At 27.3% G+C, this 17,686-nt stretch overlaps 3 protein-coding genes across 3 annotated transcripts; 2 read left to right on the forward strand and 1 right to left on the reverse strand.

Annotated features, from left to right (window-relative positions):
- Positions 1 to 3,072: 3,072 nt before the first annotated feature.
- Positions 3,073 to 3,571, forward strand: LOC149060069 (uncharacterized). Its single transcript, XM_089227622.1, has 2 exons — positions 3,073 to 3,276; positions 3,351 to 3,571. Exons 1-2 carry the CDS (start codon positions 3,087 to 3,089, stop codon positions 3,569 to 3,571), a joined length of 411 nt encoding a protein of 136 aa, XP_089083748.1. The 5' UTR covers positions 3,073 to 3,086.
- A 395-nt stretch (positions 3,572 to 3,966) lies between these two features.
- On the forward strand, positions 3,967 to 5,516 carry LOC149060070 (uncharacterized). The gene is made up of 6 exons (XM_089215873.1): positions 3,967 to 4,078; positions 4,190 to 4,399; positions 4,466 to 4,522; positions 4,620 to 4,836; positions 4,978 to 5,133; positions 5,400 to 5,516. Exons 1-4 carry the CDS (start codon positions 4,021 to 4,023, stop codon positions 4,694 to 4,696), a joined length of 402 nt encoding a protein of 133 aa, XP_089071999.1. The 5' UTR covers positions 3,967 to 4,020; the 3' UTR covers positions 4,697 to 4,836; positions 4,978 to 5,133; positions 5,400 to 5,516.
- A 7,305-nt stretch (positions 5,517 to 12,821) lies between these two features.
- Positions 12,822 to 17,301, reverse strand: LOC107170430 (uncharacterized). The gene is made up of 7 exons (XM_089227628.1): positions 17,289 to 17,301; positions 15,909 to 16,085; positions 14,995 to 15,827; positions 14,733 to 14,801; positions 14,107 to 14,150; positions 13,584 to 14,028; positions 12,822 to 13,002 (listed from the first exon to the last, which is right to left on the reverse strand). The coding sequence occupies exons 1-7, from the start codon at positions 17,299 to 17,301 to the stop codon at positions 12,985 to 12,987; spliced, it is 1,599 nt and encodes a 532-aa protein (XP_089083754.1). The 3' UTR covers positions 12,822 to 12,984.
- Positions 17,302 to 17,686: the final 385 nt, after the last annotated feature.

Genomic DNA, 17,686 nt, shown 5'->3' on the forward strand with positions numbered 1-17,686 from the left:
AGTAAAAATTTAGCATTAGGGTTAATTGTCTGAGAGGTTCTGCATGTAAAAGTATTATCTGTTAAATTTGACTTTAATGTAAAGATTCTGGGAATGTTATGGCGGCGCTTTTTATGCTTCCTACCGGGCGTCCGCCGGAAGCGCCCGGTTGATTTTGGTTTTCCGAAGTCTCGGCTTTTGCTGCTTCGTTCCTTTTTTCGGTAACATACTTTAATTTCCGGCATACATCTTTTGTATGTCCCGGTTTTTTACAGTACTGGCACGTGATCGTGTTCACTGTGGTTTTTGAGGTTCCGTGTGGTGTGCTCAAATTTTTTGATTGATTTGTATTATTACTTTTGTTCGATCTACAATCGCGGGCCCAATGTCCTTGTTTGCCGCAAATGTTGCATGAACCAGTCACCTTTTTTGTTGTCGTCGAGTTCCCTTTATAAAGTTTCTTCGCTTCTTCAGATGACATCCTAATCCGCTCTTCCTCTCTGGCGGCTTGTATGGCCTTATCTAGAGTAAGAGGGTTTCTGGCCTTGATGTAGTCTTTCAGGTTCCCCAAGCCTTCCATAAAGACTTGAATTACCTGTCTCTTAATAGAAATTTCCATCGCCTGAGCAATTTCTGGCGAAAAATCTGCAGTTTCCTGTTCGATGATAAGGTTTTGTAGAGCTTCTACTCTCATCGAGTAGGTCAGAATATCTTCACCATTTTTTTGTTTGATGGCGTACAATTCTAAAAATAAATGCTGTGTGGTTCGCTGGGGTTCAAGACTGGTTTTAAGTGTTTCCCGTAATTCTTCCCATGCCTCGAATGTTTTGAACTTTGTTACCTGCCTTGCTTTCCCTGTTAATCTAGTTTGGATTGCCTGAAGTAATCGTGGAATTGCCGATTCCACTACACATGACACGACAAATTCGCATTTTTCAAGGAAAATTTCTAAATTTTCTGTATCTTTTCCATCAAATGATTTGGGTAGTAGCCTTATTGCATCTTGAAGTCCTATTTGATTATTTGATATCGAATCTTCTTGTCTCGAACTGGCACTACCTCTTGTCCTCATGATCTCCTGAATCTTGAGATCAATTAGTTTGCTTAAATCTGGATTATTTGAAATGTCTGAAATCAACTGCGGTCCAGGTGCACCACTCACGGTTGGTTGGTTTTGGTCCTCCATAATTTTCAATGGCTTTTGCTTTAAAAATAACTTAATTCCTTGGTCGGTCGGTTCAACTGTGTCGTCTGCAGACCAGTCTAAAAGTTTTTCTTGATTGGTCCGTTGAGTTTTTATTTTAATATGTTGTGGATCTCGAGAATTTTCTGAATTTTCTGTTGAAGTGGTATCTTGGGCGACGTGAATTAAACTTTTATCTATTTCACTAATTTCTTCATTAACTTTAGCTAACAGATTATCTGTTGCTGCAGTCAAATCCGCTTCCCTAATTAATAAATGGTCGACGGAAAGTTCGTGTACTTGACGCTCGGAATCGGGATTGTCGGGATTTGAGCACCTTACAGGCAAACTCACCCTTGGTGTAGGGGTAGGGGTGTCAGAAATGGACGTATCTGCCCCCTTGGTGGTTGAATCCTTCCCCGAATTTGTGCTCATTAAAATGGGCTTGAAACCTTCATAAAAGGTTTACTCTAATAACGCAAAGAGAGAGAAGAAAATAAAAAGAAATAAGTATAATAAAACACTGAGAAACATGTGTTCCCAAAAAAAAAAATTTCTTCCCTACCATAGGCTTACGTAATATACAGTATATACTAACTATCCTATGTTTGTAAAAAAAAAAAAATATTTAATTATAAACAGAGCTAATAACTTATTGCTAAATACTCACGACCACCACAATTTTTTTTTTGAAATGCAATGAAATGAAATGTTCGATGTCCGACTGCGTATGGTTCTGAATGCTCTGATAACGGCGTCGAATTGATCTCGGAACAATAACACGTCGAATTTCCTCTTCGACACCTTAACTGCTCCGGAACGATGTTCTACGCCCCGAAACTGCTGGCGCGGGGACCAATAACTAATTTTTTAATTATTGGGTTTCACTTCGGTGATTAGATTACGTAAATATATCGTAATATTTTGATGTTCTGTCGTTACGGCGGCGCTATCGTGTTTATAAACAACGACGTCGGTGCACGTCGGCTCTGATAAACGTATTATCGTAGTAACTGTGTTGTTGTCAGTTTTCAAACGTCGGCGGCGACGACACTGATGTCACCACTACGACGGCGGCGGCAGAACGTACGCCAGGGTCACTTCCACGGCGGCTGCCCGTCGTCAATATATATATATCTTTTTTTTTTTTAGACGTATGTACGTAATACGCCACAACGGGAATTTGCTGATCGCGCGTTTACGGGGACACGTTCACACGCTATAGTATGCATATATATATACACACCATATAGATGTATATACTATATATGTCAATGTACGCCTCCTTATAAAATATTATAAAATTATAATATCTTATATTATTAAATGTTACCTTACGCGATTTGTGTATAATGTTCTGTTTTCAGATGGCTCCACTTTTCTGATTGTTCGTTTTACTTTTCTTCCAATATACTTCTGAAAGTCTAGTCCGATTATTGTCTGTAGTAACGAGATACTGGTAATCGGCGTATCCCACCGCTGCCACCAAAATGTTACGGACGATCCTGAGATGTCCGCACACAATTAAAGAACAAACACTTCCGAACTAATTATTACTTTCTATATTTTAATTTGAAAAGAAAACTTACAATAAATTTATGGAATTAATATAATGAGTTAGAAAATGGTCTGACAATAAAATGTTCTGAAGAGAATAACAATGTTCTGTCTTACTATTCTAAAATCCAACTGCCACGGCTTGCTATACGAGCCGTGCCTATAGCCAGCGCTTGCCTGGAATTGCTGTCACAGCAATCCTTCCAGACAGTCGCCGCTGTACAATATTATTATACGCTAGCTATATTATATACTAACTAATATGACCAGGGGTTCTTAACAGCACTAGAAATTACTGTGCATAATATAGTTGTTTATTTGTCAACTTATATATTTTCAGATTTGTAAATACTAAAAATTAGGTATAATGTGGAAAATTGTATGTTTCGATGAAGAAAATTGTGTAGAAGTTGTCCCTGATTACTGGTTTAAAAATGGATATTGTGCATGGCCAAAAAAAAATATCAAAAACTCTAAAAAATATGTTGTTCGTCGTATTGAACCAAACGCATTAGAATTTGATTATTTCAAGGGAAGGTGTATATCTCAAAATATTGGTAATTTTTCTTAATTTATTATTTACCTAGTTCTATAATTATTATTAATTATGCTTATATTATTTGTATTATAGCTAGTTTGCATGATGCACGGATCTTGGCTCAAGAAACTTCTGAGTTATCAGCATTTGAAGATGATAAGTCAACTCGAAGTCAACGGCACCGTCTACCTATAGATTATATTGATTTTAAACAAAAAAACAAAACAAAAATATCATATAATAGTAGTCACATATCTGAAAATTCTATTAAAGATCCTCCAGTATTCAATATTAGTGATAATAAAGGTGTTTAAAATAATCTAAAATTAAATTGATTAGTATTGTCTTCAATTTTGAAATTACTTTGACTTCTACGTTTTATTTAAGATTATATTATAATAATATAATATAATTTTTATTTATAGTGATATTAAGTAGCGAAGATTGCAACAATGATGACAGCTATGACGATAGTGATGTAGATAAAAATTATATTCCAGAAGTTAAATATTCAAAACTTCTTAAGACAGGTATAAGACCGAATTTATGTTTGCTATTATAAAATGTTATGCTTGGACTATGTTACAAATAAAAATGCAACTGAAATTTTCAAATATAAAAACTAGTGAATTCTGACAGTTTTATACTAATTAATGAGCCTTAGTATTTAAATTTTAAGTTAACATTTCTGATTGGTATTTTCTAGATTCTGATGGAAGTGAAAATGAGATTTTAGTTGTTAAATCTTCAATAAAAAAAAAATATGTCAAAAACAAATAATAATATAAAAACTTTGATAGCATCAACTTCTCGTGAATTAAGTATGTGAATTTATCTATTCAACTCTATTTTCATATTACACTAATATATTAAAAAAACGTATGCCTTCTAATGAATTTGCTATTCTAAAAAATTGTTTTTAATTTCCATAGGTGTTGAAAAAAATAAATCTCCTAGTAAGTGGTTTGTAACTCAAACTAACAAAACTGATATGCAAGCAAGCCATAGCCGAAAAGCATCATCATGGATTGTAACTCCAGTCAAAAAACTAGCTGAACCATTCAAAAACATTGCCTGTAAAAAAATGTTGGACTTTCAGTCTGAACCTCCAAAAAGATTGAATATTGAATCACAATCTTTAAGTAAGCATATTACCTATACCATTTTTATTCGTTCATTAATACTAAAAATAATTTTTTTTATTTCAGAAATTTCCAATCAAAATTCTTTTCCAACTTCATCTCCAATTGGTATAGAGTCTACAGGTATTAACATTTCATTTTTTTTTTCAAACTTTTACATGAAAACAATAAACAATTATTAAAGCATTAAAGTTATATAAAAAATTTATATATATTTTAGATAAGATCAACAAGATGTACCGTGCCGTGGTTTCTATAAAATATGATTTGCAAGAATTCTTAACTTCGATCGTTTAGAAAATCAAAGAACATATATTGATGAAGAAAGTATTAACCAATCTGATGAGGCAATCTTGTGGAATTTTCCTATAACTACATTAAATGAAGTTATACTTTTTGAAGAAAAGCTACAAGATAAGACTTTTAGATTTAAAATGGTAAATATTTTGATTAATTCATATTATTATTAACTAAAATTGAATCAATAAAGGTTTTATACAAAAAAAAAATCAACCTTTACTTTTTAAATTATATAGTATATATTTAAGCAAATAATAATTTAATTGTAATTGTATTAGGTAAAGAAGCTCTGTTGGTCCGTAGTTCTTTATCTGAAACAGTACGCCATATTTTATCAAGCATGTTTGTTAATAGTGTCTTATCACAATATTCATTTGTCGGCCAAAAAAAAAAATTAGCATTTTCTTCATTAAATAGCTGTTCAGTTATATTTGGTAAGAAACATTATTTATATTTCATAGTTATTAATTGCTGTATTTAGTAACATTGTTTCTCAACTATTTCTTTATTGGTGGCCTCCTTAACAGGTTATTATATTATTTTATATCCCAGAAAATATAAATTCTATGCTGTTTGTATGTAATATATAAACTGATAAATATAATAATATTACGATTTACAAATCATGTTGCCTATATATGAATAAAACATTTATAAACACTGGGATACACATATTTTAATGAAATCTTGTATGTTACAGATGCAATAAGAAAAATCCATATTTTTAAGGAAGTCCCAGCTTTTAATATTGAAAAACCACTTAAAGATTATTTAGCTGGAGCCAAGTTCAGGGACTTAAAAAAGAAAAATAAAGAAGATAATGATAACGTTTCAGTTTAAATAATAACATTGATTTTATAATATTGTATAATTTGTAGCTACAATTAAATGTAAAATAATTATAAAATAAAAAGGTTACTATGTTATATAATAATATCTGATGCGTTATTTCTTTTTGAATAATAGTAATTATTATTTGATAATTCTATTTGTAATTATAATTGTTTATACATTGTATGTATTGGTTATATTCTATAATATAATATATTATATTCAACAATAACAATAAAAACTATTTTTATAATAATGCAAATATAATAACACGTGCTTATACAAAAAACAATTTGGAGGAGAATTTCACAATAATAAATAACTGTTATACTTAGAATTAAACTTTTGGGTGGGGAGAGTTTCAATCCTTCCTTTCCCTGCAGGTACACCACTGAATGCAAGTATTTAATATTATTTAAATATAATTAGTTAAATTAATTAATTAATGGTTATAATAATATATTATTAAATAATATTGTTATACTAAATGTTTTTTGATGAATTTTTGAGAGTAAAAAAAGTATTAAGAAAATATTTCATAAATATTTAGTATTAAAATAGTTCACATTTTGAAAACATTTGAATTTAATATTTTAAAAACATATAAATAAATATTTTGAAAACATAAATTTCTTGGACAAAAAATATCAAGAAAATATTTCATTTCTGTTTAGTTTTGAAAAAGTTCATATTTTGAAAATATTTGAGTTTAACATTTTAAAAATATTTAAAAAAAATATTTTGAAAACATAAACTTCTTGGACAAAAAATATTTCAAAAATATTTTCTTATTATTTACGCAATTACTTAACAATTATCAAAAAATATTTTGACAACTAAATAATTTTCATGAAAATATTTTTTTCATGTTTAAGAAACATTTAAATGCTGTGTGGGTATGTGTATTGCTGATGAAGACCCCACACTTTAACTATCCTTAAAAAAATTTGTCCACTGGGTTTTTACTAATATTATTAACTAACATTTACCTTTACTTATTCTTATAGTACTTTTTATCATTAAGATGCTGTAAATATTTATTATATTTTTCACATTGTCTGGGCCTCGCACTTGCCTTGTATCAGATTAAAATAAAATAAAATAAAAAATGTTATTAATATAATATGTAATGTTATAATTGTTTGCACTGTGCAGACCGTGTATGGCGTATGGATGAAGGTAGACAGAAAAAAAATTATGTTTATAAATTCTGTATAATTACAATTCTTCACTAACATAATAAATTGTACTATAAAAATTTTAAATTAAAATATTTTTATTTTAATATAACTACCTACCTACCTATAAAATTAAAAAAGTGTTCTTTTTCAATAATAATATAATATAATGTATATATTATCATCTATACTGGTTATACTAATATTATAAACCTGAAAAAGTTGAAAAAGTTTGAACGCGCTAATCTCAGGAACTACTCTTTTGAATTTAAAGTTATTTATTTGTGCTATTGGTTATACAATTTAGTATGGACAAATAAGATATAAGCAATTTGTTATTAGGTACCAATTTTAAAAATTGTTTAAGTTTTATAAAGCTAAAAATTCGAGAAAATATTATGAATAATGATTAAATATAATTTTTGATTCTGAAAGATTAAGATGTGGTAAATCCACGGGAAGTTTTGAACATAACTAGCTGGGTATTAAACGACGAATTAAATACAAATTTTGAATCATATAAAGTTGGTATTTTTAACGGGCAAGGAAGTGCACAAAGATCAGATAATATATTATAAATTATGAAACCATTTTTTTTTTTCAAACAGCTATATGCTATAATATATAATTTACATTGTTGAATTCAGGATTGGTAATATACGCGTATAAACCGTTTTATACGTTACACGTATAATACCCCACGCGTATAAAATGTATATAACTAAATAAACGACTAAGACATACTAAATTTCCTTCAATTTAGAATAAAATTAAAAACAATACAAATTTCTTTTTTTGTAATTATAATTTAATAGTTATAACAAAAACATATATATTTTTATTAAAATAAAAAATAGTCACAAATGTCTTTTTTGTAAAAATAATATAAAAACAATAGCTCAAGTAAAATGTTATAATTTATAAGAGCTTAAAACAGTTAAAACAAAAGATTACACATATTGTAGATTATAAAAAATATTGATATGTAGGTACTCTGTAATGTAGATCAGTCTTATGATCAGATTAATAATAATAAACATCATGTTTTTGAAAATATAATAAAAAATCTTTAAAATTACAGTTCGAGTAAATTATTTAAACTTAAAAATAAAAATAACATTTAAAACAATACAATGTAATAATATGTAATGTAGATCAGTTTAATGATCCATATTATGTATTAGAAACATGACTTTTATGAAAAAAAATAACAAATAAATAAATATTTTTAAATATATTAGGTAGTACAATATAAAACTTAAAAATACAATGCAACATTTTAGATTATAACAAATATTATGTACTATATAATATTATAATGTAGATCAGTCTTATGATCAGGTAAATAATAATATACAGAAAACATGATGTTTTTGAAAATAAAACATAGCATCTTTAAAATAACAGTTCAAACAAATTAATAATCATAAAAAGTAAAAAATAAAAAATAACATATTAGATTATAACAATCAAATTAGATCAGTCTTGTGATCAGATAAATAATAAATAACAATAAACATCATGTTTTTGAAAATAAAATATAAAGTCTTTAAAACAACAGTTATTAATTATTAATACTAAACAACCAATCAAATGAGTATTAAATTATTTAAAATAATACTCATTTGATTGGTTGCCTTTTTCTACAATTTTGAGTAAATAGTATACCCCTAACAACTTATTTGAATGTTCTGGAGATAATCTGTTTCACAAATTATTATGTATATAAGACCAATTTGAAAATACTCTCTCCAATTGGGCTGTGGATGCTGGTATATTTAATAGTTTGCTGGCAAAATCTGCTAATTCAGGATGTTGTTGTTTAGCAAAAGACAAAAACAAACTTGCTGTTAGAGTATCTTTTTCAAATAAAATGCCAAATAAATTTTTTTTCTTTAAACTCAATAAAGCTATTTAAGCCATTTGTACCAATATCAGTTGAGTTTAAAATGAAATTTTTAACAATGTCTTTCTGCTCAGGTGACATTTTATTGTGTTTTTGATAAATCGGATGTAAATAATAAGCGGTTAATGTATATTCATTTAAAGCATACTTTTGTCGCTTTGCAATATAATTATTAAAACTTTCGAATCCACTAGGTATTTTGCAAGGTAAATTTAACCATAATTCTGCTGCATCAGCATTTGATGTTTTACTTTGTTGACAAATATTAATGAGTTCACATATAGGCAAGGCTGGGCAAGTTTACTATTCTTTTTAACTCGTTAAGTTAAGTTAATATAGAAAAAAGTAAGTTAAGTTTAAAGTTAAAAATTACCTCTATTTTTTTTTAACTTGCAAAAGTTACAAGTTAACTAGAAAATAAAAGTAACTTAACTTAGTTAAAAATAAGTTACTTTTTTTCAGTATAGAATTAATAATTATAACGGCCAACCTTTTTTTAAGCTAACAAATAACATAATAATTCAATAAATTTCTTAAACATTTTAAATAGATGTATGTAATAAAGTTATTTACTGTAGGTACTTATATTTTTATATTATCCTTTAATCAATGATGAAATCCAATAAAATAATTGTTATGTATTTGTTAACGTAAATGATCCACAACTATACCAAATATTATTTATTAGAATATAATTATTTGGTTACAAAATATATAAAATATTATTCAATTAATAGTAAGAATACAATATTTAATCAAACCATTATTGTATTTTACCATTTTAGTAGACAGTAGTTACCTCATACCTACCTATAGTCTTATAGTGAGGTGTATTTGCCATTTGGTATATCATATGAATATCAAAAGTAAAATAATGCAACCAAAAACTAAGCTTTTCAACATTCATACTTTAACTATCACTATAATAAAACCATGATAATTTACCAAACATTTCAAAACACAATGCTTTCAAGTTTCAAAGAAAGCAATATGAAACAATGAAATCTAGAATATGAAAACTAATTTTCGACGACAAAGGACAGACTCAAGACATATGAGACTCAACACGCTATATTTTGTTTATGACTTTATGTCCACTACTCCACTATTCTATTACAACCCGCATTTATTGGGTGGTTTATTGAAAATTTAAAATGAATCTGTGTCCCAGGTATTTACACCGACGGGCTAAGTTATCTCTGTAATTCTATGAATGTATAAAATATAATAGTTACAATACAGTATAAAACTAAGCTGTTTTATACTGTACGTTTTATAAGTTTTATACTGTACTGTATCATACGTTCCAACCCTGGACATGAATTAATCATAAATTATATTGTTATATATATTATAATGAATGATTGGATGAACAGTGTCATAAATATCATACCTTCCTATCTACGAGTAAATCCAGATAGGTATATTGCATATTATGTTAAGGTGAATAACAACATTTGATGAATGTTAATTTCTTCTTAGATGTAGACATTCACTGGTGAATGTTGACATGCACTATCTGTTTTTGATGAATGTTGACATTTTGTAAAAAAAGATTAATACCTAGTGATAAAATAGTTTTAGTTAAAGGGTTTTAATTAAACATAAATTATTTTATTTTATATTATGAAAATTATTTGTTGCAACAAGATAAACTACTATGGCATTTTGAATTACATAACATTCCTGAGGGAAAGTTAACAATTTTTTTAAACTCGTTAAGTTAAATTGTTTTAAAATAATAAAGTTAAGTTAAAAGTTATTCATATTTTTTTCGTTAACTCGTTAACTTAGAAAAAAAAAGTAACTTAACTTAGTTTAAACTTTTTAAAGTTAACATTTTCTAATTTGCAAAATAAGAAATTCCAAACACATAATAATGTTTATTAGTTAGTTTTTCTTTACGCCCAAGAAAATTACTAGGGAAATTTAAAATGATACATCAAAGTATTAACTAGCTATCGAAAAACATACTTTTCTAAAATCCTCATAAAAAAATTTGGATTATCCTTTGGGCAAAAATTTATTTTTTAATAAAATTCACTTGAAATTAACATATTAATCTTAAAAAAAAGTAACTCATTAAGTTAAAAGATAATTTTAAATAAAAGTAATGAGTTAATGAACTTAATTAACATTAACTTAACGTTTTAACTTAATTTTAACTTTTAATTCATTAATATCCAGCATTGCCAATTTCAACTAAACATTTTTAAAATTCATCAAAACTTAATATTGTGAATGTCAACATTCACCAAAACTCAATATTGTGAATATCAACATTCACCAAAACTCAATTGTGAATGTTAACACTCACCGATAATCGTTGTGAATGTTGACTTTCACCGGTGACTGTTTGTAATTTTTTAATATTTATTCAATATGTTGACATTCACCAAAAACAGCAGTGAATGTCAACATTCACCAAATGTCGTCATTTACCTTAACATATATAAAACAAAAATCATGACTAGTAAAAGATAAAAAAAAATTGACATGCAGACCTATATAATACAAACAAATAATTTTTAATATTATACTTGAATATCAAAATCGTATAGGTACTCGGTACTGAGAGATATAAGATACTCATAAACAACTTGTTTTAAAATTAAAATATAAAAAAAAAATCAGTGTTTGGTAAGAACGCTGTTCATGAACAAACAATCACATTCATAGTTAGTGAACGACGTTTATATTTTTAATGAATTTTTACAATTTTTAAGATGCTCAATTTATTTTTTAATATTTAATAATTATATTATATATAATTTAGATACTTAAGAAAATATATATACTCTAAAGTCTAAATTGTGTTTTTATTTTTGGATTTTTATATTCACTATACTGGTAAACTATTCATAAAAAAATTAAGAGAACGACTTAATCATAAAAATCATAAAATATGTATTAGCTCAAGCTCCTTTCAATATTAAGACTTTAAAAATATATATATATATATTTTAATTATTAAATGATATAATTTACACCTATGTACTTATTAATATTTCAAAATGTTTCATATCTTGTTTAGTTCACTATAGAAAAGTGTTTCTGTTTATGTAACGAATTACGCATTTTTTGTATTTGTTACTCATCAAAACCAATTATTTATGTTGATTTTGGTCTAAACTCTAAATGTCTTAGTCGGTAAGTACTCTTAAAAACATTAAATAGGTAGATAATCAAGAAGAATCTAATCCTAGACCAAACTTTGTCTGAATTTTTTTAAATTATCAAGATTCTTACAAGAATCTGAAGAAATTAGAAGATCTGCAGGTAATCTATTACCTAGTTAAAACATTTAAATTATTTGTTTTGCCTTATAATAAATGTTATGCATTGCTATAAAGAATATATGGATTTTCTCAACTATAATCAAGTATTCTGTCTAAATATTTTAAGTATGTTACACTTAAAGACTTTTAATATACAATTAGTTTAAGTACTGATACTAACTCCGTTTAATAGTAAAATACTTGGAAAAATAAATAATGCCACATTTTTTTATTTTATAATTTCTTGCAAGGGGCAAATACTTTACATATGTTTATAATGTTTGTATAAGATATATAGTATATACATAAATAATTATTAAACTGTAGTTATAATTATCAATTTATATTAAATACTATGTAATTACCTATATATATATTTATTATTTATATTTCAGAATATGCAATACGTTTTGAATTCAGTATAATCAAGTACCTAGGTATATGTTTCTAAGTATAAAATGTACACTTTGACTCAATTTTGTTATATGTATAGTTTATACTACACAATATTATGATGTACTTGTATTATATTATATATAGGCACATTAAATTAAAATATAATTCCATTTTTAGCTGGTGCGTTTTCTTAGGCATCCCACTCAAAGATGACAGATTTGTATGACTGTAATTTAAGATATGTTTGGGTTGTACACAATATTTTTTAATTGTGGCAATACTTTTATGAGTTTCTGAAGCTTAATCAATGGCGTGTCTTCTGGTTTCAAAGACCTGATACATTTGTTTTCCTTCAAAATGGTTAATTGTTCACTGTAAAACAAAGAAAATGTATTAAGGTATTTTAATATTACTTCTAATGAGTATTACCATGGACTTATTTTTTTACCACCAACTTAATCTGTGATATTACAAATGAGCTAAGAAAAGATAATGTTGATTAAAAGAAGGAGAGGTTAGACACTTACGAATTTCCAATGTATAGCTTAACGTGTAAGCGTTTTGATAATATGAGAGCACATCTTGCCACAGTGGTCGAACGCAGTATCAAATTGACCAGGTCATTTATGGTAACCATCATATCCGAATATATGTAAGGGTTGAGATTAATGCAGTGGAACGTTTTTCCTTCAAATATTACCTTCTGAATCTGTGCTTAAAAAATGTATGTATATGTATATTATTTAATATTTATTAAATAAAAAGATTTAAATTATTATAACACACATATTATAACTTTAAAAAAAAATTTACTTTTCTATAAATCAAAGAAGTCCAAATGATAGTTTTTATTTTTTGTACTATTTCTAATTTTAATTTAATTTAAACAAAATACAGTTTTATTATTTTTTTCTATACCTCGATTGATCAAATAATAAATATTGAAACAATTGCTAAAAGTTAAAAAATATCCCAAGATTATTGAGTTCAAAACAACTAAGTTCAATGATTAACTTTACTTAATTACTAAGTATAAATATTGTACACACATTTAGCTTACAGAAAAACTACACAAATTGAAATTGTCAGCCTAGAGAGACTACTTGTCTATTAATATGAAAGTAATTGTTTAACTGCCAAACTGTTAACTTGTTTTTAAATATAAAAACATGTCAACAAAAATATTTTATAAAAATGTATCAAGATTTTACATCATATAAAACTTTGAAAAATAATTGTTTTTATTCTAGTCCTCAATCACTTGAGTCAATCATAAAATATTTAACATTATTTACCTTGTATGGCAATAATCTGTTGTTTTCTACACACGCCTGATCTGGTATTCTATTCAAATTACATCTCTCAGTAGGGTGGAGAGCAGTCATTTGTATAATTTGAGGAGTAGGACTAGATGGAGGAGATGATAAATCAATGATATTAGTAATAATGGGCCTAGAATTGCTTAAGATGTTGCGTTCTTGAATGTTGATTGAACGACGATGGCTACTCGTATGTACAGATTGGCTACTATATGTTTGCTGAGTTTGATTAGTAGTAATTATTTGTCGTTGTTCTTGACGTGGTTGTTGATACTGTTGTTGGTTGGCTTGACTGCTGCTACTTGCAAGTTGACTGGAGAATTGTTGCACTTGATTTGATATTATATTGCTATTAGTCATTGGACTGCATACAGTCATACGTGGGCTTACAGTAATAACGTTGGTATATGATAATACATTACTATAAGCAAAAAAAATTTTATTTCCATTTTTAGACATTTAAATTGATCATATTATGTATTCTTTTAATTAAACTTACTCAATTATAGGTGGTGGTGGCACAACATGGCTTCCACTGGTTACCTAAATGTAAAAATTGGTTTAATAAAATATATATATATACCTACGTACCCCACAACGTAATATTATTTTAAATTAAAATCTGCCAATGAATATAAAATTACAAACATATTACCAATTTTATATTTCACATCTTAATATTTAAAATTAACATTAATGGAGTATCAAATTATATAAAATCATAAAATTTTTCAAAATATTAACAGTTAGACTTGTCATTTACACAAAATTCAACTCAAATAAAAGCCACATACTTTACTTTTAATTATTATTAATAACAATATATTTTTATGTATACTAACATTACTTCAAGTCTACAAGAATATGTTAATAAATGTTTAATTTAATTAAAACCATTGTTGATTTGTTGAATTTACCAATTGAGAAATTACAATTAGATCGTAACATTTTCATTAAATAAAAATAAAAGAAATTATTTCATTTATGGTGACAAAATTATAAAAAACAAAAGCAGTTTATAGTAGTTCAAGATTTAAACTACAGATAATTATAAGAGTTCTTATACTGCTAGGTATATAAGGGATGTGAAGGCGAGAAAAAAATTTAGAGTTTAAAAAGAAATACCTCATTATTTCCTTGGACAGCTATATTTCTGTCAGCAAAGTAGCCACGAGATGTTGATGGCTCCTGTTCCTGAAAGGTAAAAAACAAAATTGTTTTTAAAAAATGAAAGCCTTCAACCCATTTTTGATTTTATCACTTATAATAAATGATTTATTTGATTGCATTGTGAAAAACACGGGCAATATTTTTTTTTTTTTAAAACCAAATTTATAGTAGTTATTAAATAAATTAAGTAGATAATATGTAATACAATAATACATACTATATTGTTTTCATAGTTGTTCATTATCACTGGCGTACTATGCGGCACCATAGATCCTTGTACTGTTAATATATTTGTACTATTTTCATCAAATTGTATTTGAGGGGGTTTACCGAGCCAAGCATTTGGCAAATTAGTATGCATAAAAGAACCATTTTGGCTGATAAGATGAGAATACAGCCTCTGGTCTGGCCAAAATTCTTTAAACTCGATCCCTGGTGGATAAAATTCTTTCACATTAATTATGTTTGTCATCAGGCAACTATCATTTGAGAATAATTCTTCCTTAATTCCCAGAACTAGACAACAGAACTTAAAATGCGCAAATTCCCATCCACTTATCTCAATGGACTGTTGTAATAGGTTTGCTACTTGCCCTTCAAAGAAGAATATGGGAACGTACATTTGAATATTTTTTATACAATATAGTACAACTGATTCTGAGTCAATTTTAATAAAGCCACTTTTTTTTTCGTTTCCATAATTCTGTTTACTCAAGAGCTTATTGTAACTTATTTCGACAAACGTAAGAAATGCAACAACATCTTCGAGACGGACAATTATATCTTGACCCGCCACAAAACTTTCTTTCCCATACATAAAATCAATATATTTTACATTTATTTCATTCAATAGATTAGCTTCTGAAATAGTAATAAAATACCATTTCACTGATGTGCATCTAAGTATATCTGCATGTAAATGTTTTAAATAAATACTGAGTAACTGGTACTCAGCCACACGAGTTGCTATGAACATTACATGTTCACCTTTAATTACACGAAAGACACATGGTATGACGAATTCTCCAATCGATTTCCAAATAAACATACCTATATTGTACAAAAGATTGTAAAATATAAATTGTCTTTATATAAAGCTTTAAAGCGTAAATATAATTCCTGATAATTTACCTTTAATGCTTTCTGCATCTTCGGAACATTCAGATATTTGTTGTTGACTATTTTTTTGTGTATGATCAGCTTTATCTGGTACAATAGCAGATATTGTCATTGTAGAAGTTTTTTGATACTTCTTTTTCAGTTCAAAAGCTATTGCATTGATTTCAGCATCATACCCTTCATTTTTAACTGTAATTTAATTTTAAAATTATGTTTTAATATAATAAAATTATAGGTAACATAAGTTTAATCAACATTGTTTAGATTTTTACACTTTTGCTGGAAACCATTCTCACTAAAAATCAATTAATTGTATTATGTCCAATTATTATTTAGAAATTCTACCAACGAAGAAATGTGGAACAGTACTATCAGCGTTATCAACATTCACCATGGGAGCTACCACTATGCTCCGTTCTTTTGGAATAAGATCTACGAGTAACTAGTATAATATATTAAAAATAAAAATTATATTTTTGATTAACAATATGTTGTATGCCTCATGTTTAGCGGAAAATAAGTCCTCAACAAGTTAATTCAATTAAGATATTAAGGTACTATAATAAAGGTTTATATTAGGTTTCTGAGTCGGAGATCATGTAGGATGCCTGAATGCTGATGTTTTAAAGTCAAGTACGGTTAATGACCAAATCAAGAACATCGTCGTTATGGTTAGGTACCCTACAACTACCCTTCCTATTAGGGTTAATGTGCTATTATGGATTACAATTTCAAAATTCCAGGTACTGTGTTAGGTTCCATGCAGTACAGTCTTGTTAAAGACTATTATCTACGATTATTCTACACAACAAATAATATGAACAAAATTTAAAACTAATCGTATAATTACATCTTAAACTACAAACTGGAACATAAGAAAAGCTTATAATTTAGCCATACTTTGGAGATAACGTCACGCTAATGAAGCGTTATAAATTATAGGAATATGGATTGATGGGCTCACTTTTGTTGTTTTTAAACTTTATATCATTTTTTAAATAAAATGAATTTTAGGTATAAAATTTTATATTAATATATTATATATATTATATAGACAGATTTAATAATACAATTTAGGCAGCATGACTGGGAACTGGGTAAATTTGACAATTTTCATTTAGGACCCAAAGTTTTATATTTAAGTACATTTTTAATCTGTTGTATAACATATAACAATTCAGATACAAGTGTGATAATTTATTTTTAATTTTCGAAAATTGTTGAGCATATTAAATAGAAAAATCAAATGTTAAAATTGTACACATATTAATAAGGATTCAATTATTGTCACAAAGTTATTATAGGTTGTCATTAAAAAAAAAAAGAAAGAATGTTTAAATATAATCAAAACTATATAATATGCGCAATTATCGTCGGATTCAAAATTATTACCTGTGTTTGCCATCTTTGAAGTATCAGGGTTGTGTCAAGGGTTGCTTACGGTCCGTTTATTTTTCCCCTTCAAAATATATTATTCAATTAAACTATATATATATAAATAAAAATCAGCTGCAGTGCTAACTGTCAAATTTTATATAAAATTATAATTATTTTGCCTATTATTCGACGAACGGTGTTATCAGTAGCAGTGGTGGTGATGGGTAGTTTTAACAGAAACCATGGAACGATCAACGAGCAGTACGGATTACTGATGAATCACGAATGTGATCGGACAAGTCAAACGGTATTTACCAACCGACAAACATTATCTCGTTGTCCAAAGGATTCGGTAGGAGGACACACTGTCCTCACACACTGTTGAACACGTTAACCCAACAACGACATATGTG

Source organism: Diuraphis noxia, unplaced genomic scaffold (genome assembly GCF_037042655.1).
Source record: "Diuraphis noxia isolate RWA-SAM2 unplaced genomic scaffold, SU_Dnox_SAM2 contig0001, whole genome shotgun sequence".
Taxonomy (NCBI): domain Eukaryota; kingdom Metazoa; phylum Arthropoda; class Insecta; order Hemiptera; family Aphididae; genus Diuraphis; species Diuraphis noxia.